The sequence below is a fragment of the Ctenopharyngodon idella genome, chromosome 17 (assembly GCF_019924925.1).
Source record: "Ctenopharyngodon idella isolate HZGC_01 chromosome 17, HZGC01, whole genome shotgun sequence".
Classification (NCBI taxonomy): domain Eukaryota; kingdom Metazoa; phylum Chordata; class Actinopteri; order Cypriniformes; family Xenocyprididae; genus Ctenopharyngodon; species Ctenopharyngodon idella.
The window spans coordinates 5,167,857-5,192,191 of record NC_067236.1 but is presented as its reverse complement, the minus strand read 5'-3'; the positions used below and the strand labels follow the sequence as shown (position 1 = coordinate 5,192,191).

At 36.0% G+C, this 24,335-nt stretch overlaps 2 protein-coding genes across 2 annotated transcripts in view; one reads left to right on the top strand and one right to left on the bottom strand.

Annotated features, from left to right (window-relative positions):
* map4k3b (mitogen-activated protein kinase kinase kinase kinase 3b) overlaps positions 1 to 16,024 on the top strand; it is a 20,521-nt gene extending 4,497 nt beyond the window's left edge. The window contains exons 4-33 of the mRNA XM_051867956.1: positions 11 to 75; positions 165 to 220; positions 315 to 362; positions 759 to 801; positions 896 to 968; positions 1,087 to 1,218; positions 1,412 to 1,474; positions 2,236 to 2,317; positions 2,605 to 2,721; positions 3,095 to 3,173; positions 3,290 to 3,348; positions 3,437 to 3,477; positions 4,460 to 4,498; positions 4,674 to 4,727; positions 6,986 to 7,040; positions 7,139 to 7,313; positions 7,998 to 8,068; positions 8,409 to 8,450; positions 8,645 to 8,729; positions 8,834 to 8,913; positions 9,392 to 9,452; positions 9,595 to 9,712; positions 9,871 to 9,929; positions 10,091 to 10,194; positions 10,275 to 10,446; positions 10,583 to 10,651; positions 11,976 to 12,068; positions 12,178 to 12,248; positions 12,436 to 12,491; positions 12,576 to 16,024. Coding sequence (XP_051723916.1) covers positions 11 to 75; positions 165 to 220; positions 315 to 362; positions 759 to 801; positions 896 to 968; positions 1,087 to 1,218; positions 1,412 to 1,474; positions 2,236 to 2,317; positions 2,605 to 2,721; positions 3,095 to 3,173; positions 3,290 to 3,348; positions 3,437 to 3,477; positions 4,460 to 4,498; positions 4,674 to 4,727; positions 6,986 to 7,040; positions 7,139 to 7,313; positions 7,998 to 8,068; positions 8,409 to 8,450; positions 8,645 to 8,729; positions 8,834 to 8,913; positions 9,392 to 9,452; positions 9,595 to 9,712; positions 9,871 to 9,929; positions 10,091 to 10,194; positions 10,275 to 10,446; positions 10,583 to 10,651; positions 11,976 to 12,068; positions 12,178 to 12,248; positions 12,436 to 12,491; positions 12,576 to 12,663 — 2,350 coding nt within the window. The 3' untranslated portion in view covers positions 12,664 to 16,024. The remainder of the gene's footprint in view (positions 1 to 10; positions 76 to 164; positions 221 to 314; positions 363 to 758; positions 802 to 895; positions 969 to 1,086; positions 1,219 to 1,411; positions 1,475 to 2,235; positions 2,318 to 2,604; positions 2,722 to 3,094; positions 3,174 to 3,289; positions 3,349 to 3,436; positions 3,478 to 4,459; positions 4,499 to 4,673; positions 4,728 to 6,985; positions 7,041 to 7,138; positions 7,314 to 7,997; positions 8,069 to 8,408; positions 8,451 to 8,644; positions 8,730 to 8,833; positions 8,914 to 9,391; positions 9,453 to 9,594; positions 9,713 to 9,870; positions 9,930 to 10,090; positions 10,195 to 10,274; positions 10,447 to 10,582; positions 10,652 to 11,975; positions 12,069 to 12,177; positions 12,249 to 12,435; positions 12,492 to 12,575) is intronic.
* On the bottom strand, positions 15,551 to 24,335 carry arhgef33 (Rho guanine nucleotide exchange factor (GEF) 33). Its single transcript, XM_051867957.1, has 15 exons — positions 24,093 to 24,335; positions 23,848 to 23,882; positions 23,345 to 23,509; positions 22,545 to 22,642; positions 22,302 to 22,402; positions 22,069 to 22,164; positions 21,817 to 21,943; positions 21,360 to 21,492; positions 21,167 to 21,268; positions 20,570 to 20,662; positions 20,199 to 20,410; positions 20,063 to 20,128; positions 18,322 to 18,928; positions 17,170 to 17,306; positions 15,551 to 17,080 (listed from the first exon to the last, which is right to left on the bottom strand). The coding sequence occupies exons 1-15, from the start codon at positions 24,112 to 24,114 to the stop codon at positions 16,963 to 16,965; spliced, it is 2,112 nt and encodes a 703-aa protein (XP_051723917.1). The 5' UTR covers positions 24,115 to 24,335; the 3' UTR covers positions 15,551 to 16,962.

The window sequence follows — 24,335 nt, the reverse complement described above, 5'->3', positions numbered from 1 at the left end:
CCTGTTTCAGGAGAGATAAATTATGGATCAGCATGGAATACTGTGGTGGGGGCTCGCTCCAGGATATTTACCATGGTAACTATTATTACTGATACCAAAACAGGAGATATAATGCATTTATCATCTTGAGCTGTTCTCTCATATACATTTGTGTCTATCCACAGTTACCGGGCCGTTGACAGAATCCCAGATTGCGTATGTATGTCGGGAGACCCTGCAGGTATATATACACACATTTACTTAATCGTAAAAATACTTATGTGTGAAATTTTAAATGATTAAATTGGTAATGTGGGTTTCTGTGTTCATGTCAGGGTGTTTACTATCTCCATAACAAAGGAAAGATCCACAGAGATATAAAGGTACAAACTAGACTTTCAAATACAATTAAATCTCACTTTAAGGAGGCCATTCCTCACAGTGTTGACATAATTATCACCCATGTCCCTATCACTCATGGAAAATCAAAGAATTTTAAAATTGTTATCCAGGCCTGGAAAAGTCATAGAACTTAAAATCATGGATATTTTTATAGTGAATATTCAGTTATGCTCTAAAATATTTAATTGGCCATAAATTGCTTTTGTGTAGAGTAAAACATGAGTGAATTGTTTTCTTAATATGGTTTTGTTTAATGAATTGGTCGAACTGGTTCACAAATTGGTCTAAATGATTCATTAGTGAATTAGTTTGAATCAAATGAACAGGATTTTTCATCTTTCAAAATCGCTCACTGTGGCTCTACTCTTGTTTTGTAGGGCGCAAATATACTGTTGACAGACAATGGTTACGTTAAGCTAGGTAAAAACACTTTAAATAAACGACTTTAAATGAGTTTTCATTTAAACAGAACCACTGAATTCCTCTCTCGCACCTTCCGTTTGTGTCTCTCCAGCTGATTTTGGAGTTTCGGCTCAGATATCAGCCACTTTAGCAAAAAGAAAGTCCTTCATCGGAACTCCATATTGGTATGTCAGTCCTCCTTTGTCTCTTGTGTGGGAGGATTTTTTTTTAATAGTTTAATTCTAGTCATCGAACTGTAGTCACATGTATATAATGTCTTTCTATTTATGTCTTTCTCTGTAGGATGGCACCTGAGGTGGCCGCAGTCGAGAGAAAAGGGGGCTACAATCAGCTGTGTGATATTTGGGCCGTGGGCATCACAGCTATTGAGCTGGCAGAGTTGGAGCCGCCGATGTTCGACTTGCACCCCATGAGGTTTGTGTCCTGTGTCCTCCATCATGAGCAGTCCATTGCTGCTCAATGGGTGTCAGATTCTGCTAAATGAATTATGTTTTTTCATAGTTAATATATATTACGCAGGACACATTTAGTATGACGATACTCTAGCTTTTTCCTTCTTTTCCACTTTTGTCTTACTTTGGTCCTCTCTGTTGGGTTTCCTCTTTAGAGCACTCTTCCTAATGACTAAGAGCAGTTTTCAACCACCCAAGCTGAAAGACAAAGTTAAGTGGTAAGTATTTTATAAATTATTTAAAGTACAGTTCAAAATCAAATGAAAAAAACAAAATACACTACCATTCAGAAGTGTGGAGTTTTAATGTTTTTGAAAGAAGTTTGTTATAGTCACCAAGGCTTAATTTACTCGTTTAACAATACATTAAAAACAGTAATATGGTGAAATATTATTTCAATTTAAAATAAGTATTTTTCATTTTAATATATTTTAAAATGTAGTTTATTACTGTGATGACAAAGCTGAATTTTCAAAGGAAATCATTCTGATATGCTGATTTGCTGATACATTTATTCAGGATTCTTTAATTAATTGAAGGTTCAGCAGCATTTATTTGAAAATAGAAATCTTTTGTAACATTGTTAATGTTTTTATTGATAGAATCTGTTTTTGGTATGTTTTTTTTTTTTTTTTTACATAGAGTAAATTCCACTAAAGTAAACTCCTAGTAAATTCCTAACCAGTAGATCATTAACCTAGAAAGCATTCCCACTTCAAAAAAAAGATATTTGTAGCTCAAAATATAAATAGGCTGTTATTACTTCACGAAATTGCTTTAACATTAAGAGAAGCTTCAAGTATCTGCTTTTAAACCCGCCTTATTTCAATTCTAAGTTTGTTACTATAATGGCAAACTTAGATTTATTCAAATGTTAGTTTCATTTTTCATTGTTTTCTGTGGTAAACAATACAAATGCTGTTAATAGAGCTTTTCTTTACGTTTGATAAACTCATCTGTTTTGTTTTGGTTGATGAAGGACAAATAATTTCCATCACTTTGTGAAAATGGCTTTGACTAAAAATCCCAAGAAGAGACCAACAGCTGACAGACTACTACAGGTAAGATCTGTCCTTCCTTTAGAGCAGTGGTTCTCAACTCCAGTCCTCGGGACCCACTGCTCTGCACATTTTTTATGTCTCTGACACACTCAGTTCAGTTCATGAAGCTCTCTCCTAACAAGCTGATGATCTGAATCAGGCGTATTAAATAAGGGAGACATACAAAATGTGAAGAGTGGGTCCCGAGATTGGAGTTGAGAAACACTACATTAGAGCACATATATGATTGGCTCCATTGATCCACTATTGTTCAGTAATGTTTCATTGCATCACTTCTGTATTTGCAGCACCCGTTTGTTACTCAGCCGCTTAGCCGGACTCTTGCCATTGAGCTACTGGACAAAGCCAACAACCCTGACCACAGCACACACAGTGATGCAGAAGAGGATGACATTGACCCAGAGGTAATTCCATATTTCTGACTCTTTCTTTACCTTTTAACCAGTGGGAAACCATGTTGGAGCTTTAAACTGAAGCACTGATTTCTAATTGGTTGTTTCTTTAGATGTAGATGCTAAGTGAGGGCAGACAGTTGGCTCTGCCAGCTGCCAGGTACAAGTGTGTCCGGTTACCCATGCTGCAGTGTGCATATGCGAGTGTGTGTGTATATGAACGCATGTGAGTTGATTGGTTTTAACACGTAACGGCAGTGGTTTGCGGTGTTGTCTTGAGGAAAGATTAGGGTCTTGTAACAGATATTCAGAAAACGTGTGTATATAACTAAGCCTTTTTAGCTTCCAAGCTTTAAAACTTTACCTGTGGTCTCTTTGCTTGCAGTCTCCCGTATCCGTTCCACATCGAATCCGCTCAACTAGCAGGAGCTCACGAGACGGAAAGACTCTGTCTGAGATTAACTGTAAGTCATGTGTCAAGCAGCCCTTGACTCACTGAACCGAAATAAACACAAGAATTCTCGGAATACTTATAAGCAAAGAAAGAAATCTGAAGTCTGTTTGTGGCCCTTTTATATAGTTGATAAGGTGAAGTTCGATCCACCTCTGAGGAAAGAGACCGAACCGCATCATGAGATGGTTTGTGACACTATGACATTGATTTATTGTTATTTTATTGTTATGTTTGTTTAAGGTTCTTGTCTGACTGTCTTTTTGATTCATGTAGGATCTACCATTAGAGCCCCAAAGCATTCTGGGAAATAACAAGTGAGTGTGTTTTATGCTTTATTTGTGTTTTTGTTCTGTCTAAAAAATGAATGAATAAATAAGGAATAATATAAAACTAGTCAACCTCATTGATCAACTAGTCATTTAGTAGATGACTAGTCTTAACCCATCCTTAGTTTAAACTAACAAAAATGAAAATAAATAAATAAAACTAGTCGATCTGACTATTCAGTTAGTCGGTTGTTGGATTATTGGTTGACTGGTCATCCATCATAACCCATTTCTTTTTTTTGGTGACATGACGTGAAGACCAATTGTGGTAATAGAATTTGTCCTCTGCATTTAACCCATCCAAGTTAGTGCACACACATTAGAAGTAATGAGTAGTGAACACAGGCACACTTGCAAACTGTGGGCAGCCATTTTTGCTGTGGCGCCCGGGGAGTGATTGGGGGTTAGGGCATCTCAGTCATTTCCTCCCAGTATTGAGAATCAAACCCACAACCTTCGGGTTACCAGCCTGACTCTCTCACCTTTAGGCCACGACAGCCCCAAATGATGTGGCAGCGGTGGGATTAAAATAGCAAAACTAAAATTGAATAAATAAAGAATTGTCTACCTGACTGATCAATTTGTTGGTTGTTGGATTACTAGTTGACTATGCATCCATTGTGACCAATCCATAGTTTAAAATAACAAAATTGACAATAAATAAATAAATAAATAAAGGAATGTCTAAAACTAGGAGGCTTCACTAATCAACCAGTCGGTTGTTGGTCAACTAGTCATCTGACATTACTCATCGCTAGTTTAAAGCAACAAAACAAAACAAAAAAATAAATAAAGAATTAAGAGAAAGTCTACAACTTGTCAACCTCACTAATCAACTAGTTTTGTTGTTGGATGACTAGTTGACTAGTCGCTTGTCAGCCCATCCCTAGTGTATACTAATATGTTTGTGTACATATATATATATATATATATATATAACAAGTTCTCTCTTTTATTGATTGCTTTTCAGGAGTCTATTAAAATCTGTTGCTGAGGAGCTCAATCAAAGGTACTGCCCCTCCCACTGTCACTTTTGATTGGTCAGAGGTTAGTTTAATCACCTCTGCAGTCTCATCTCCTCTGCTTGGCACTGAGAAGCTCTTACTGCTGAGTGTGTGTGAGTGTGTGTGCATTCTTCTCTGGCCGCTATACCTTCTTAGCCTCACCCTCTTCATCTCTCTCAGGGGTCATGTGACACATTTAGAGGATGAGGAGGAGGATGAAGGTGATGATTTGCAGTAAGTGAGAGGAAGATGTGATATGAGATGTGTATCATTCAAAAACACCTGTGATCATCCGTGACTTCCTGTTTGTTAGTGTCAACCCGGATGTGATTTTGAAGGATGTGCCCGTTTTGTTTTGTAGTGTGTCTGGTTTGCTTGCTGATGCACAAATGCATGATCCTGGTGAAAATATGTATTTGTGTTTATTTATATGATAGTTTAAGGTAAGCTAAGACACTTTAGTATTCATTTTGCTTTATTAGATACTAGGACATATTATTGTCACCACCAATTTAAAAAAATTTTAATGAAATATTTCAGTATTTATTATAAACAATTTATCCATGCACATCATTAAAATTTTTTTAGTCATGTGCCTTCATAATCATTAATCAAAAACATTAAAGGGTTAGTTCACCCAAAAATGAAAATTCTGTCATTAATTACTCACCCTCATGTCGTTCCACACCCGTAAGACCTTCGTTCATCTTCAGAACACAAATTAAGATATTTTTGATAAAATCCGATGGCTCAGTGAGGCCTGCATTGACATCAAGTTAATTTATACTTTCAGATGCCCAGAAAGCTACTAAAGTTATATTTAAAACAGTTCATGTGACTACAGTGGTTCAACCTTAATATTATGAAGCGACGAGAATACTTTTTGTGCGCCAAAAAACAAAATAACGACTTTATTCAACAATATCTAGTGATGGCCGATTTCAAAACACTGCTTCATGAAGCTTCAAAGCTTTACAAATCTTTTGTTTCGAATCATGGTTCGGAGTGCGTATCTAACTGCCAAAGTCACGTGAACCATTGAAATTTCGAAACACTTATGACGTAACGAAGCCTCGTTTACTGAAATCACGTGACTTTGGCGCTCCGAACCACTGATTCGAAACAAAAGATTTGCAAAGCTTCGAAGCTTCATGAAGCAGTGTTTTGAAATCGCCAATCACTAGATATTGTTGATTAAAGACATTATTTTGTTTTTTTGGCGCACAAAAAGTATTCTCGTCGCTTGATAATATTAAGGTTGAACCACTGTAGTCACATTAACTGTTTTAAATATGTCTTTAGTACCTTACTGGGCGTTTAAAAATGTAAATTACCTTGCTGTAAATGCAGGCCTCACTGAGCCATCGAATTTTATCAAAAATATCTTAATTTGTGTTCTGAAGATGAACGAAGGTCTTACAGGTGTGGAACAACATTAGGGTGAGTAATTAATGACAGAATTTTAATTTTTGGGTTAACTAACCCTTTAACTTGCCCTACCCCTGGCAACAACATCTGTTCTCTGATGAAGCGTGTTCAAAAAAAACTTTCCATCTAGCAAGCTGTCACTCATGAAATGATAACAATCCAATCAATTCCTGATGGGCAAAATCAAGTCCCACCTTCCGTTTCATGCCTACTTTAATACAATTGCATATGCTATTACTTTTCTACAATATAAGACTTGCCATTTTTGTCTGCCAGACTATAAAATGGGCAAAAGGGAAAAAAATCCTATAGATTTACTTTGAAGGAGGAACCAGGGTGTCATAAAGATGGGGCCTGGCCGTTTTTGACTTGGGATAGTTAGCAACCACCTATCAATCACTTAGAACACCCTATCAACCACATAGCAACACCCTGGCAGAACACCCAGAAAACCCTAGCATTGTGACAATGAGTTTTGCAGGGACAATCACCACTCACATTTTCTACTCACAAAATCTTGTTATAAAAATCTATTATAGTGAATTAATTATTGTGTATGTTGTGTGTTGATTCTGATTTGTATTTCAGTCATGGATTTTGATCAGACATTTGTTTTGATTTGTTTAATAAGTTGGTGATGAGCACAAGACATACAGAAACACTTTTATTTTCAGTCAGTTTGAAGGGTTGAACCTCACAGTCTAAGCTGAGGACAATTCAACAGTTACTCCTGCTTAGAGTTTCCTGAAAGAGTAAACTCTAAGAAGTTCAAAATATTCTTAACCTCTTCTCTGGATTAGGTAGATTAGACTTGAGCATATTTAGCACTATATTTGTGTGTCTTGTGTCCACATAACCATTCTTGCTTGCCAGTAATAATTCTTTACTGTTTTTGACATTGTATATGGTGTCTTTCTTCATCTGATTGTACCCCTGTATGCATTTCCACTGTCCAAAGAAACTGTGCCATTGGTCCTTGCGTCCTTTTTTTTGTCTTACCGCATCCTGACTAGCAGTATGACTATAAATCATTACAATATGCTCTTGTGTGTCTGTGCCTACAGCTGTAACTCCACTTCAACCATGAGACCTAAAGTACCACCTCCTCTGCCACCCAAGGTAAAAGATACACATACACTTTTCCAATGCAAAACACATGTCTCGCAGACTTTTGACAGAATGTGTAACTCACACTCTTTCTCTTTATTACTTCTTAGCCGAAGGTTCTGTCTCCCACACAGAACAGTACCGTCTCAGAGGACAGTACCGGAGAAGGGACCATTAAACGCTGTCCAGCTTCTGCAAGCTCCACCCCTCCCGTTCGGCCTGCTTCCTGTGTGCCCCCCAGACCGCCACCTCCTCGCCTGCCCCCACACAGGCGTAGTAGTCTAGGTAACAAACCATCTGAGCATGTTCAGACAGAGCCAGCAGGGGATGATGGGATTTATAGGTTCTGGGAATGGCTTCATGCTGAACAACAGAAAGAACAAAGTAAGCTAAGCACCGCTCACTTGAGCGTGCTCTCCTGTGATTGGTAGACAGCCTTGCCAGTCTTCCTGTGTTCCTTTCACTTTTTTGTCATTTTGGCATTAGTTCAGTCCCACAACATTCATAGCTGCAGCTTTACTGTAGTTTAGTTGAGAGCTACTTAGTGACTTAGTAGTTAGAATGTGTTGTTTTTACAACTCATTAACAATTAGCTTAATGAGTTATGCAAATAAGGCAACAAACATGCCCATGCTGAATCAGCTCTTTAAAATGCAGAAAGTGTGTTTGACTAAACCGTGCATCTCTGCATCTGGATAAAGGCCCAGTTATGATTCTCTTCTCCATTATTTGATCATTTGATGAATTACCACTGCATTAATAGAAAATGTTCACAAATTCTGTTTACTACTTGCTTTCTGCAAGCAGTTACTGTGCAACTAAAAACAGCCAAATAGCTTGTTTTTTTTGTTTTGTTTTTTTTAAATAGGGGTGCATAATGAGCCTATTTTACATAGGCGTGTCTTTGTTCCTTGGATGTGATTGCAGTTTTCAAAGGAAAGATGATATAATGTGAGTGTTTATGTGCAGGTAATGGAGTTTCTGTTCAGGAGAATGGAGAAAAAGAAAAACTGGCCTCCCTTCCCTCATCTAGTTTAAAGGTATGGTTAATCTCCCTATAGTTTTTTTTTTTTTTTTTTTTCCTTAATTCTAATTTTGTTCAAAAATATAATATAATTAGGGTTATAATTAGAGTTGTATAATTAGAGTTGTTCTAAACCCCGAACTTTATTATTAATAATTTATTAAACTTCATTGTCTGTGCTACGGACAGGAGGAGAAAGATGTGGTATATTTTTGTCAGAGTGATCGGACTTTTACAGTTATTGCCTTGCAATTACGATTCCCTAATTAAACAAGAAAAAAAAATAGTTTAATAAAACATATGCTGCTGTGTTATCTATCGAGTCTTACAGAGTTTATCTGTTTCTCTTTTTGTAGCTACCCCTTAGTAATGGCCTCCCACCAACCCCTAAAGTACTTGTGAGTCATCCACTCTCACTCTTTCTGCCGGTCTCTTTATCTGTCCATCTTTCAAACATTTTCTTGCTATATCTCTTTCATACACACAAACATTGAAAGACTTTGAAGTTATCAACACACCTGGATTAACACAAATGTCATAGCAACTACATTTGGACCATTCAAACTCAGCTCTGCTTCTTTCTGCTCTGCAGATGGGAGCTTGTTTCTCTAAAGTGTTTAATGGCTGTCCCCTGAAGATTCACTGTGCCTGTTCATGGATAAATCCAAACACCAGGGGTGAGAAACAGCACATGCAGAGCTCTAATCAAATGCTTCTTACATAATGATCATAATTATGGTTCTTGTCAGTTTTATGAGATTCTCTTGTGACTCATTTTCAGATCAGTATCTGATTTTTGGTGCAGAGGAAGGAATTTATACACTCAATCTGAATGAAATTCATGAGAGCACCATGGAACAGGTCAGGAATAACTTAGACAGGCTTGATGATATAGCTAAAAATGCTTTTGCATTTAGCAGTTAGATTTTTTTAATGTAATATATATATATATATATATATATATATATATATATATACGCCCATGTGCAGCAGTTAGATTTTTTTAATGTAATATATATATATATATATATATATATATATATATATATATATATACGCCCATGTGCAGCAGTTAGATTTTTTTAATGTAATATATATATATATATATATATATATATATATATATATATATATATATATATATATTTATATATATATATATATATATATATATATATATAATTACATTAAAAAAATCTAACTGCTGCACATGGGCATATATATATATATATATATAATATATTTATTTGCTTTAAAAAGTAATGAGAATTTATTTGATCACAAGGAACCGTCATTGAATTCTGATTTTGTTTTGTTTTTTTCATTGAACCACATGCAGCTGGTTCCACGGAGGTGCACATGGGCGTATGTAATGAACAACTGGCTGCTTTCTATATCAGGTGAGATAAAACTAATAAAGAAAAGATTTGCATGCTTTTGAAGAATATTTTAATGTTTTAGCTTCACTATAATGTAATTCTATGCACATGTGTGTGTGTGTGTGTGTGTGTGTGTGTGTGTGTGTGTGTGTGTGTTCCACAGGTAAAGCATCTCAGCTGTACTCTTACAACCTGACGGGGCTCTTTGAGCAAGCTCGACAGATGCAGAAGTTACCTGTTGCCATACCAACACACAAACTCCCTGACAAAATCATCCCACGGTATGTTTCAGATTACTCTATTTAGAATCTTTTTATTTTTGTATAGCAATTTATTCTGTTAAAATTCATAATTTCATTTAAATATATGTTAAATGCAAATCCTATTAAATCTCATCATGTTGCATTTTAGTAATATCATGGTAATGCCTTTCTTTCAGAAAGTTTACTGTGTCCAATAAAATACCAGAAACAAGGGGTTGTCAGAAATGCTGTGTAGGTCAGTATAGATTCATTCATATATCTGCATTTGAGAGTCTTATGTTTTATGTTGAAATGCCTGCCAAATTGTATGATCAGAACACTGCACATTTTTTAGGATTTGCACATAAATAGTAAATATTCTTTGCACAAATACAGCTTCTGTATGTGTATCTATAGTGCGAAACCCATACACGGGTCACAAGTACTTGTGTGGAGCTTTCCAGTCCAGCGTAATGCTATTTGAATGGGTGGATACCATGCAGCGCTTCATGTTGATAAAAGTAAGTGAGATAAAGAGAAATAACACTGAGAAACAATGTGACTCTACCTAGTATAATCCTGTGAATTTCTGTCTGTCCAGAGCATAGACCTCACCCTGCCGTGTCCATTAGAAGTCTTTGAGATGTTGGTGGTTCCTGAGCAGCATTATCCACTGGTTTGTGTGGCAGTCAGTAAAGGAAGCCACCCTGATCAGGTGGTCACATTTGGCACTGTAGATCCCAATGCTGCCACCCCCGCGTTCACAGAGCCTGGTCAGTATCACAGTCTGTGTCTCACTTCAAAACAGAATGACTTTTTGCTTTGGTTTGGATTGCCAAAAAAATCTTTGTAGTTTTTAGTGTTGCTCTTGGGTCTTGTATGAACCCTTGTTGTGTTATGTGTTTCCAGAAACTCCTCAGACATGTGTCATTCATGTGACTCAGCTGGAGAGAGACACTGTCCTAGTGTGTTTAGATCGTAAGTAAATAAAATATATTTGTTTTTTATTATGATTAAAAATATAATAATATTTATGAAGGAATGTTTCTGTTTAAAATAATATTCAATTTAAATATAATAGCAATTATAATGAAATACATCATATTTACATTCGTAATATGTATGTATTTACATATACTAATTAAAGGGTTAGTTCACCCAAAAATGAAAATTCTGTCATTAATTACTTTCCCTCATGATGATCCACACCTGTAAAACCTTCGTTCATCTTTGGAACACAAATTAAGATATTATTCATAAAATCCGATGGCTCAGTCAGGCCTGCATCGGCAGCAAGACAATTAACACTTACAGTGTCCAGAAAGCTACTAAAGATGTATTTAAAACAGTTCATGTGACTACAGTGGTTCAACCTTATTATAAAGCGACGAGAATACTTTTTGTGCTCCAAAAAACAAAATAACGACTTTATTCAACAATATCTAGTGATGGGCGATTTCAAAACACTGCTTCATGAAGCTTCGTATCTTCACAAATCTTTTGTTTCGAATCAGTGGTTCGGAGCGTGAATCAAACTGCCAAAGTCAAGTGAACCATTGAAATTTCGAAACACTTATGATGTAATGAAACCTCGTTTACTTAAATCGTGACTTTCATGCTCCGAACCTCTGATTCGAAACAAAAGATTTGTGAAGATTCGAAGCTTCATGAAGCAGAGTTTTGAGATCGCCCATCACTAGATATTGTTGAATAAGTCATTATTTTGTTTTTTTGGCACACAAAAAGTATTCTCGTCGCTTTATGATATTAAGGTTAAACCACTGTAGTCACATGCAATGTAAGTGTTAATTGTCTTGCTGGCAATGCAGGCCTCACTGAGCCATTGGATTTTATCAAAAATATCTTAATTTGTGTTTCGAAGATGAACGAAGGTCTTACAGGTGTGGAACGACACGAAGGTGAGCAATTAATGACAGAATTTTCATTTTTGGGTGAACTAACCCTTTAACAATATTATTTGGAAGAATTGATTATTCTAATTATAATAGTTTTATGAAAGCAATACACTTTAAGCTGTGTGGTAAAGTTTTTTTTTTTTTACCAGTTAAGGGCTAGTTTTAGACAGTGTGATAAAATAATGTACATTTAACCTGATATTGCCACCCAATGAAGCTATGATGGTTGCTGAAATCACACAGGATTTGTCAGCACCTGTAGCACAGATTCATGTTCAAACAAGCATTTGCATAAGAATTATATAATTTGAATTATTTTTTTTTATCCAGCAGTTCTATCTCTGGGAAGTCAATACTATATTACAATTTGTTTCTATATTTTGCAGGGTGTATAAAGTTGGTGAATTTACAGGGCAGGTTAAAATCCAACAGGAAGTTGTCAACTGAACTTACCTTTAACTTCCAGATTGAGGCAATAGGTAAGAACTAAATGAAGTTTTAAATAAGTTAAATTAAATAAAGACTCAGAGGAGAATTCATTGTGTGCTTTGATTAATAATAATAATAATGTATTTGTCGTTTTTCAAGTGTGTCTGCAGGACAGTGTTTTGGCGTTCTGGAAGCATGGAATGCAGGGGCGAAGCTTTAAAAACAGTGAGGTATGATATGCCTGTGAATTTTTTAATCTGTGCGAGGAACTTTTTCACCCGCATGCGAAACTCCAGATTACGCAGATTTATATTGCAATGACTGGATTTTTGCCACAAATTTCGAAGAACAATGGTTAATGTGACCGCACCTTTAGACATTATGTGTGTAGTTGGTAACTGATGTTATCTGCTTTAGATCACTCAGGAGATTGCTGATAACTCGCGAACCTACAGGCTGTTGGGTGCAGACAGGTGAGAGCTCACCAACACATACGCTATACCACACCAGAGCCACAGTCAGCACGGTTCGCATAAACATTTCTCTGTCTTTCTCAGAGTGGTGGTGTTGGAAAGCAAACCGACGGAAGACCCCACGGCTCAAAGTAATCTGTACATCCTCGCAGGCCACGAGAACAGCTTCTGAAAACACACTGCCTTAACACACACACTACATAATGCACGCAAGTTCAAATTCCTGAGACTTATACACCTCATTTTCATCTATAAACTACAGAACACAACACTACAGAAAAACTTACACAAAGATAGCTGAAATAACACACTACAGATTTTTGGTTCAGTATGATACCAGCCCCTGTAACCTTGTATTGATACAAAATCAATACCTTAGTACAAAAGTGCGTTCATGCCATGTCGTAATGATCGTAATTACGATATATCCCAGTTTGTAAAAAGTGTTCACGTCCTTGTAGAACCCGTAATTAGTCGATAGTATTGCCATAGTATTCCCAGTACGAGGATGTGAACAGCTTCAGATTCAGAACGTCATGTGAAATTACGGTGAAAGTCGAACGTCACATGAACAAACAGGAAAACAGGTCTCATCGCTTCCACTTATTGGAGAAAGTGTCAACAGCAGTACAAACTGACGGCAATATCTATGGACTTTTAAAGTAATCAACTAACCTAGCTAGTTATTTTTATTGTTGGCGGTTTATTCAATTTTAATATCCGAATGTTAGTGAGAATACAAAAAAAAAAAACTTTTAGATATCAATCATATTTAGTAGCTCTTTTGAAGGCATTTTCAGTAAAACAGCTCTTTATTTAAGGAAGCACATACAAAAGACATGAACCGAAAGTGATGGAACCTGTTTTTCAGAATTTGGAAGTTTGTTGTGCACAACCCCCATTACAACAAGGTGTGAACGTCGCACAAGCAGATGTAGGTAGACCGTTATAGATTTGCATAGCATGTAATGGTAATGTTAACAAATCGAATAACTTAAATTCCAATTCTACAGTAATACATTAAATCTTTGGTATAATACCGGTTTAAAATTTTTGGCTGGAATTTCTATTTGTACTGGCAAACTGAATAACCTTAATATAGATGCATTTCATTACACAAACACAGTGCAAACTAAACTCAACAGAGACACCTTGATACACAACCATCAGTTCTGTATGACTGAGATAACTAATGTAAAAACACGACAGTCTACTAAAAGATGAAACAAATTACCTGGCTTTTATATCTGGCATGATTTGCAGGTGTTGTACCATCTTGTTGGCTTCGTAGCTTTCAGTACTGCACTGACGCAGCCCCGTAAACAGCTCCTCTCTGTGTCGTACTAATACAGTTCACAATTGTTTACATAGAAAAACAATTTAAAAACACCCCAGTGGAACACAAATATGCGCTCTGTGGTATTATACCAAATTCTGTGACCGTACACATAATGTAGTGACGGTAGGGTTAGGATTAGCTCAATACAGCGCCTACTATGGTCACATAATTCGGTTGGTCACAGAATTCAGTACAACACCTGTAAATCTAACTAACTCACTGTTTTTTCTTCTTCACCGCTTTCACTTCATTCAATCTTATGACGCCTCTTTTTTTAATCTCAAAAGTGCAACCACATTAGCGAAATTTTGTGGGCAAAATGGTCCAATGAAAGTGATGCATGAAGCACTGCTCACACAGAAGCAGCTTTCTGCTGGTCGATGGGGCGAATTTGTGACCCTGGACCACAAAACCAGTCAATTTTTTGAAATTGAGGTTTATACATCATCTGAAAGCTGAATAAACAAGCTTTCCATTGATGTATGGTTTGTTGGGATTGGCCGAGATACAACTATTTGAAAATCTGGAATCTGAGAGTGCAAAGAAATCAAAATATTAAGAAAATCGCCTTTAAAGTTGTCCAAATGAAGTCCTTAGCAACGCATATTCACTCACAAAAATAAATTTTTGATATATTTACGGTAGGAAATTGACAAAATGTCTTCATGGAACATGATCTTTACTTAATATCCTAATGATTTTTGGCATAAAAGAATTATTCGATAATTTTGACCCATAAAATGTATTGTTGGCTATTGCTACAAATATACCCGTGCGACTTATGACTGGTTTTGTGGTCCATGGTCACATTTATGTGACCAACTTGAACCCGATGCGAACTCTGCGTGTGGAAATATTTTGCCCTCTCGAGAAATTGGCGATCACGATTCCTATTTAAATGACTGTTCACTGAACAATTTATGTGGCCACACCAGTCCCATTAGATCCATATTTCATTATTAACAGCAAAGGAATAGACAGTGGAACCTTAGAGCAGTTATTTCTATAGTTTTATAAATTATGAACTGTGCGAACCATTTTTGTTAGCACATCCTCGGTGGATTAAGCATTGAATGATGAAATTAAGTGCAGCCAATATAATTTTTTTCATCCTACAAAGTATGTCATTCATGACCCCTCATTCTAATTCATTTAGACTATAGCAATATCCTTAATTCCTCATTTCCTGTACAAAAAAGTACTGTGGTCAGATTGCATTTCCATTACCATATATATACATATATATAAATTTTGTGTTCTTAGACTGTTTGTGCTGCCCTATACTGTAACAGCATCATGTTTAGTATCATCATGAGCCACTTAATGAGTGATTTTAGAGATTTTATATTTCATTATTTATGCAGAAAAGCCAAGTGTCATGTTTTCATTACCAAGCACTGTTATTGAAGGTTTGCACAATACGTTTGCTCGTGTGCTTTTCTTAGCGTGCCGTGTGTGTTAATGAGTGAGTGCGCACTTACAGGCTGTAATGTCAATAGTAGAGTATAACAGACAGAGAAAAACCTATTTATCAGGCTCACTGAAAAACGATTAGAGATAACAATGTCTTATGAATGCAGTAAGTGTAAATATGAAATGGGATGTGAGAAAAAGAGCTCTTTCTAGAATGTAGCTGTCTGTGAAGCTTTCCAGCATCAGTTTGTATGGTGTCATATCTGAATACTAATTGTTCCTTTTTTGTTTCAAAATAATGAAATCATGTTTTGTTTTGTTTAGCTGAATGCGCAAATTTAGCATGTCGTCTCTACCTCTAACATGCATTTAAAAACTTTACATAAGATCATGCGCCATTATAAAGAAAAAAAAAACACTACTTCAAATAGAGTATCTATAGAGTAACGACAGTTTTGAACCCTGGTCTTGTCACATGGTCCATGGTCCTGATTTTGTCAAGACCCGAATGAAACCATGTCTGAGCCTAATCTCCAGTAACCTTTACTTGTTATGTTTAAAAGAGTCACAAATGTGATTTTGGATGCTTTAAGTACATAGCGTGTGTCAAACTACTCCATGTCCACTACAGCATTGTTCTCTTGTGTAATGTGATGCACATGTCTTGTATATAGTGTAAAATAATTTGAGTTTTACAGACTGTATAAAGCCAATATTTTGTTTCAAATGTGAAACTCTTTTATGAGATTTAACACATTAAACCAAGGTGAAAAAGATCAAATGCAACTGAATGGTGTTATTTTTGTCATATATACATACACACATTTATACTCAAGAATTATTTTATCTTAAAATATTACTATTTTTGCTTTATTCCCATTTACGTTCCATTTAAATGTATATACATGTGACATTTGATTTTTTTATTATTTGTTTATTTTATTTAGAAAGTATACATCATGTATTTATAACATTTTTATTTATGAGTAATTATTGTAATTAAGTTAAATTGAGTTATTAAATAGTTATTATATCGTTTATCATTTTATCAGATATAGTTTTGCATTCTGTCAGCGCAGCCCAAACTGAACAAGAGATGAATAAGTGTGCCTATTTGTTTATATGTTTGAGTATATACTTGCATCAACAATGCAAGATGTTTCTCAAAATTCTGCCCAAAAATTGATTTATTATGCATAACGTTTTGTGTGCTATGTCAGAAACGTTCAGTGATTTTATCAAGCAGCTTTAGCTCATTTTCTGTTCTTTTGAGTGTGTTTTGTGAGAAATACTGTGGTTCTCAACTGGTGTTGTGACCAAAGAATGTGCCATAGCCCTATTCTAACAATCCTAAAAGGAAGGAGAAAACACTTCCCATTTGTTGCTGATTGCAAAGGTTTTGCTTCCAATCAAATGTGTATTTTGACGCAAATGTATCTGTCATTTGGACGGCTTGTGTGTAATAAACCACAAAAGAAACCTGTTAAACATAGGTTCACTTGCAACTAGAATAAACATTGTGCCGACCACAACATGTTTTGTTCTGTGAATTGCTGGTTGCTGAAAGCGTTAAACTATCGACATTCAAGAGATATTTAGAGACCACACACTAAAGACCAAAAAGTGTGTTGGTTCACCCCTTGATGTTCATCAACATCAAGGGTCCTTGAATCTATGCCCTGAAGCAAAACTAGTTGAGAACCACTAATTTAAGTAAGTTTAAACAGCAGTTCCTCTGTCAATGTCTCCTGTGTGAGGGGCTTTGGTGGACTCCAGATCTCCACTGCTTTGACACTCAGCTTTTACTGTTGTCTTCTCCTTTCCATCACCACTAGACCTGAGACACACATACAAAGTATCATAGCTTTAAATACGAGTACTGTATGTATAAACAAAGCAGCCGTGTGTATATTCTTATTAACTCACTTTTTCTTAAAGAGTTTTTTGAAGGAGTTCCTAAATCCTTTTCCTTCTTTCCTACCACGTTCACTCAAGGGGGTGTGGTCATAGTCATCAGACACACCCCTCAATTTGAGCTCCTCCCACACCAGGCTTCTAGGATCCTGAAGAGCAAGCAGAATGAGCTTCCACACACTTGCAATTAAATAAAAGCTTAATAATTCAAATAACGTAATTTTAATTCTCTATTTTTATGGACAATTTTAGGGTTTTGCCGGTGGTTGCCATGGCTAACTACTTGTTCTGAAGGGTTTTTAGTGGTAATTAGGGGTTGCTAATTGTCAATTATATGTATGTGTGTGTTTGAGTGTTAAAGGATTAGTTCACTTTCAAATCAAAATTGCCCCAAGCTTTAGTCACCTTCAAGCCATCCTAGGTGTATATGACTTTCATCTTTCTGATGAACACAGTCGGAGATATTTTAATAAATATCCTGATGCATCCGAGCTTTATAATGGCAGTGAACAGGGGTCACTAGTATGAGCTGAAGAAAGTGCATCCATCCACATCCATCCATTATAAACGTACTCCACACGGCTCCGGGGGGTTAATAAAGGCCTTCTGAAGCGAAGCGATGTGTTTGTGTAAAAAAAAAAAAATCCATATTTAACAAGTTATAAAGTAAAATATCTAGCTTCCGCCAGACCGCCTTCTGTATTAAACGTACAAAGAAAGTGTAAAACTCTTGCAGTTCAAAAAGCTTACACTACATCTTACGCCTTCCATATTCAACTTACGGAAAAAGCTTAACGCCAGTTTACACCTTCTTCGTAACTTGAATACAGAAGGCAGTCTGGCGGAAGCTAGATATTTTACTTCATAGCTTGTTAAATATGGATATGTTTTTTTTACACAAACACACCCCTTTGCTTCAGAAGGCCTTTATTAACCCCCCAGAGCCGTGTGAAGTATGTTTATGATGGATGGATATGGATGGAAGCACTTTCTTCAGCTCATACTTGTTGCGTCAGGATATTTATTAATATTTCTCCGATTGTGTTCATCAGAAAGAAGAAAGTCATATACACCTAGGATAGCTTGAGGATGAGTAAAGCTTGGAGTAATTTTCATTTGAAAGTGAACTAATCCTTTAATATGTAAATGTGTGTGAATGTGTACCTTTTGATTTATTAGTCGTGGCTGCTCCTCTGTGTCAGTGTGTGTCTCGTATCTGTGTTTTGGACTGCTGGGTCTCAGTCTTGATTTGCCACTTGACTGACGCTCCAGCCTCGGGTGGGTGGGGGTTTTCGTCTGGTGGGTGTGGCTATCAATACTGTCCATTTGCAGGCCATTCAGTGATTTGCTCTTTCTCTGGACTGCCTGTAGAGGGCGTGGTCTCACAATGTCTGCAGAGTCAGGTGACACACAGGCCCTGTTGGGCCTATAAACCACACCCCCAGCACTTCGCCCCCTACTGTGGGATTGTCTAGGTGGGCTATTGGAAGGACTACAGCGCACAAAGGCAATATCAATGCTGGAGTCAGAGGAATGAGACGGGCTTGAGCAGCGATAGTCTCCGGTTCCGTAGGGAAAGAGTGCACCCAGAGCATCAGAGAGGGCAGATCCTGCTCCCTCCGTCTCTGGAATGCTGCGCAGAGGAACTGAGACAGCTTTGTGGCGTGTGTCAGAGTCGGACAAGAAGGAGACAGGGGACGGGATTTCTGGATCGTAGTGATAGGGCACCGCTTCATAGTCAGGGTAGCGTTTGTTACGTCGAGAGGGATCACTTACAAAGAAAGACAAATTGGAAATGTATAAGAATGTTTCTTCAATTACAAGCACTTTTTCTCATTATTTTCTTAACATACCTATAGAAGCTCGATTCTTCCAGAGAATAAAAAAATACAGAATGTAATTGCAACTTTTTATTTCACAATTCTGACTTTTTTTCTCTCAGAATTGCGAGATATAAAGTCCAAGAGAAAAAAGTTCAAATCTGACTTTATAACGCGCAATTTCGAGTTTATATCTCACAATTCTGACTTTATAACTCGTAATTGCAAGTTTGTGTCTTACATTTCTGACTTTATAACTTAAAAAAGTCAGAATTGCGAGTTTATATCTCACAATTCTGAGAAAAAAGTCGCAATTGCGAGAGAAAAGTCAGAATTGTCAGATTAAAAAGTGGCAACTACCTTTTTTCATTCATTGGTGGAAACAAGCTTCCATGTATACCCCAACGTTCAAAAGTTTGGGATTGGTAAAATTATATTATGTTTTTGAAAGAGACATTAAAGTCTCTAACGCTTATCTAGACTGCAATTATTTGGTTCAAAATACAGTAAAAACCTTAATATGTAAAACATAATACAAACAAATGTATGCATCCTTGCTGAATAAAAGTATTAGTTCCTTTCCAAAAAAAAAAATGTTTTTGCAAATCCTAAACCTTTGAAAGGTAGCGTATGTCAAATTTTATCTCAAACACGCTCTTCAGTTAGACTCTTGTTTAGTAGTTCACTTTTGAAAGAATATTATTTAGCAGGAAAATTGTCTGTGTTAGAAATGACCACAAATGTGGGACAGACTTTTTTTTTTATTTAAAAAAGAAATTATTTTAATAGAATACACAATACAATAGTTTATATTCTTTTCACTCTTGGTTTAAATTATCATAGTTTTAAATATAATTCATATATTTATGATGGATTTTAGTTATATTAGCTTGTATATACATTATTATATTAGCTCTGTGAAAGGGGTAAAAAAAAAATCAGTTCTTTTCATAAATGGCATTTGAAAAGTACCAAATGAATGAAGGCATGGTAAAAAAGACAGTATCTGAAGTTGAAGAAACACCCATAAATTCACAGAGAGATAATTTTATAATATATATTGGTCGGTGCATCTATGTACTCACTTTTGTGCACTGTTGCTGCTGTAATTTTTCTCATAGTCGACTTTATACAGTTGTCTCACTGTAGACCTGACATGAAAAACAAGAGCCAGTAAGTATAATAACACAATAACATACATATTTGTTCTTTTGCACTCACCTGCTTAGCTCTTTTCGGGTGTGTGAGGGTCGCTCCTGTTGGTGTGTACACAGGTTGTGTGTGTTTTCACGCAGGGCATGACTGTGTGTGAGGAGCTCCTGGTTGTGCTGCAGTAAATGGCTGTACTGGGTCATGAAAGTTCGAAGTTGTTGCACAGACACAAGTAACAGGTAATAGTCTGGATGCTCTGACTCTGTCTGCTGCAGAAGACTCTGTAAAACACATACAAATGGACACATTCATACAGTATACATTTTCCTGATTGGACAATTTGTATCTAGCAATACTTGACCAAGTGTCACTTCATCAAACACACACAACATATGAACACACAATGCTGTTAGTATGACAATAAAGATGAGTCTGACTACCTGCAGGAGTGTATGGTATTCTGGGATACGTTGTACAGGCTGTAAAAGCAAAGAGTGCAGCGACGGACGTGTCTCATCTCCTGTGATGTCACTCTGAATTCGAACACATACAGCAAATCAGAAAACAGCTACGTAGATTCATCTCAATTTTTGCCAGGTAAACTAAACATGCATTGCATGTGGTAACATCTATTGTTCTATTATTATATAATATTATCATAAAATGTAAATTTGTAAATATTAAATAAACATGATTCATTATTATATATTTATTAAACTACATATTTATACTATTTGATTAATATTAGAATTAGAATTAATCTAATTTTATTAATTTATCTTTTTTTTTTTGTAATTATTATTACCATTAATGTTATTATTATTTAACATGACTAAATCAACCTGACAGCTGGTAAAAATGAAATGAAACCGATTAAGGTCATTCATAAAAACAACGTCATTTCTCTGACATAATAGTATTAAATCTGCCGCTATGTGCCTCAAATATCAGCATCTTCAAAAATACTAGGTGTTAAGTCTTTTTAAATTTGTGTTTATTAAATATAAAATATATGTGTGTAGTGTATGTATGCATACCTCCAGTAAGCTGCCTGATTTTGAAGAGGTAAACAGACTAACAACCGTCAAACATTCTGGCAAGTCCCGTAGATACGATACATAATGGTCCAGAAAATCACTCTGCAAAAAACACATTTGATCTCACATAGTGGGCTATAGGAGAAGGTAGGATGGGAATTGTATCTCATTTTCATGCATTATAATATTTTACTTCTTTGCTGGTTAGCCTTAAAAAGACATCTCCCATGATGCCTTGCCAGTGGCTCTTAAGAACTCTCTCTTGGAGGAGGTGCAGAAGTTCCAGATGCTGCTGAATCAAGAAACGCAGAGAGGGAGGAAAAGGCCTGAGAGAGAGAAAAGAAAATAATAAAGCAGCATGATGCGCCTTAAAACGCTGTTTTACATTATATTCTCTTCATCAAATGTGTAAATGCTAAAATCAACAACAGATGACAGAAGAAAATATGTAGTTGTGTATGTGTTGAGTACCAAAATCTTGTTTCACAATAGACAAATTAAATTTAGAGTCCTTGTTCAGCACTGTTCTTGTCTAATTGCAGGAGGTGTTTGTGTGAATATCTGCATACCTCAGTAGGATGAATTGTGATAAATCTGGCCACTTTTTGACCTGAGATGACGCTAAATGTGTGAGAATGATACATAGTTACCGTTTATCTTTGAGGTTGATGTTCTCTGAGCCGTTAAAACTGATGTTGGCCTTTAACAGGAGTGAGAGATATGACACATACACTCTTTCAGACTCCAAAAGCTCTAGTGCTGCCGTCTGCCTCTGAGCTGAAAAAAAGACACGATTTCAAAACTGTTTGTTTTTCATTTTTCAGTTCTTTTCACTTCAGTTATTGTTATGACAAATGCAAAATAGAAGCATTTTCACTTCTATTCTCCTGCATATCACTCACTTATAGTAGAGTTGTTTTGTTCTTTCAGATCTCGGCTGTTTTTTTTCTCCCTCCAAACTGGAGACTTCTTTTGACCATCATGCTCAGGAAAAGAGTCTAACCAAACAAACACAACCTGTAGTCATCTTATACACCATCATGCAATCATTTCCGACTAGCTCATGGTTGTTAGATACGTTTATAGTCCAAAAAAATCATTCATTAGACATTCATCACTAAATTGTTATACTCACTCGGATTGGCTGACAGGCTACTGATGTAATGCTGAATGAGACTGAGTTCTGTTTGGCTGGTCAGAGAGGCGTGGCCATCCAATGACCCTCTTGAGCCTTTCCTGTCAATCATCCAGCATGTTTATATATTTTGAATGCAGGCTGAAAGCCAAGCTTGCTATATTGCTTTTAATTTAATGTTTAACATACTGTGGCACAAACTGTAAAAGATTATTAAGCAATTTAACAGACACTGTGTATGACCTGTGTTGTGTGCTCTGCATGAGATCCAGGTCCCTCTGTAGGTCTTTTTGGTTGCTCCGGACCTCAGAGAGCTGCGTTTGAGCTGTACTCATGTCTTCCTGTACACACATACACACACAAAATTAAAAAAGACAATATAACTAAAATGTGAGCAACATTTTTAAATGATGCTCATATTTAACATGAAATAGAATTGAATTCTAGAAAAGCACTGCAATATATTTTAACTATTTTAATATTATTTATTGTTTTAATTTAATTTAATTTACAAAAATAGATTAATTTATTCAGTAAAAATTACACTACCATTCAAAAGTTAGGGATTGGTACTTTTTAAAAATGTTTTTAAGTCTCTTTTAAGACTCATGCTTAATAAGGCTGCATTTATTTGACCAAAAATAGAGCGAAAACAGTTAGAATGTGATATACTATTAACATTTAAAATAACTGTTTTCTATATTTTATATTGCAATTTATTCCTGTGATAGCAAAGCTGAATTTGCAGCCATTAGTGTCACATGATCCTTCAGAAATCATTCTAATATGCTGATTTGGCATTCAAAAAACATTTCTTATAATTATCAATGTTAAAAACAGCTTAATACTTTTGTGGAAACAGTGATACTTTTTTCAGCTTTGATGAATATAAAGTTCAGAAGTGGGTTTTTTTTTTTATCAATTTAATGCATCCTTGCCAAATAAAAGTATTAATTTCTTTTTTTACTTTATCTTACTGACCCAAAATTTGAACGGTAGTGTGTTTATCCACTTGTTTGAAGTCACATAACGTGTGTTAGAACCTGTATTGTGTTCAGTGTGTTTCTGAGAGACAGGATCTTGTCATTAGTTTCTTGCTGATAAGTGGAGACTTTCTCCTCCAGTCGGCTGTAGGTTTGCCGTAAGGTGGAAAAATCTTCAACCACGCTTCCAACTCCTGATTTTAGCTCCATCCACATTGCCTGCAACTGAAACAAGGAGTCAGAGGTCACAAGACTAAGAGACAAAACCAGAGAAGACAGAAGGAAAAAAAGAGATGAAGGTTAAACAGGAGCTTCAGGTCAGTCTCAATAGCATTAGGGAGTCAAACTAAATGTGGCCTGAGTTCAGTCACACTCTTCCTATTAGCAATTCATTGACATTCAATGACTTTTACTTTCTTAGCAGCAGTAATCTGTGTGAGTGTGCGTGATTAGAATTAGCAATTATTTAAACAATGTACTTAAAACAGGTGGTGAACTGAAAATCTGTTTTGTCACTATTTTTAAAATCTATTTCGAATAAGAGAGAGAGCAATTTAGATTACCTGAAGGTCTATGGCATCTATGTCATTACCTGTACCTGCAAGGACACACAAACATACACTTTCATACAGAAACACAGACTTTATCACACAGAAGCTGACAGAAACATGCACCTATACAAGAAAGAGAAGCCATTCACTGAACTCTGAAGTGGACGTCACTGTTAATGATCAATTATTTATGTGAATACAGAAGCATGATGGAAGTTCTGAGCATTTCTTAAGATTCAAAAGAAAAGATTGTTTACCCTCTATTTTGCCATTCTCCATGATCTGATGGTCTTCCAGGTCCAAATCCAGGATTGTTGTTTCAGATCCTCAGTGGTTTGGATCCTTCCCAGTAGAGTTTCTTTGCTCAAACCGACAATTTTACAAGCTGATGTAATGTCACTTCTATGTTTAGAAATGTTTAGAAATGACATGAGAGCTCTTTGACTCAGTGACTTTGTCTTTCTATCACTTTTCTTTCTGTCTCACTCTCTCTCTCATCT

Excerpts from the sequence above, each read along its gene's own strand:
- arhgef33 (XM_051867957.1), bottom strand. The coding sequence starts at position 24,114 with ATGGAGAATGGCAAAATAGAGG. Across the intron at positions 21,269-21,359 it reads TAAGGCTAACCAGCAAAGAA|AGTGATTTTCTGGACCATTA; the intron begins GTAAAATATTAT and ends TGTTTTTTGCAG. Across the intron at positions 18,929-20,062 it reads AGCAGCAACAGTGCACAAAA|TGATCCCTCTCGACGTAACA; the intron begins GTGAGTACATAG and ends TTTCTTTGTAAG.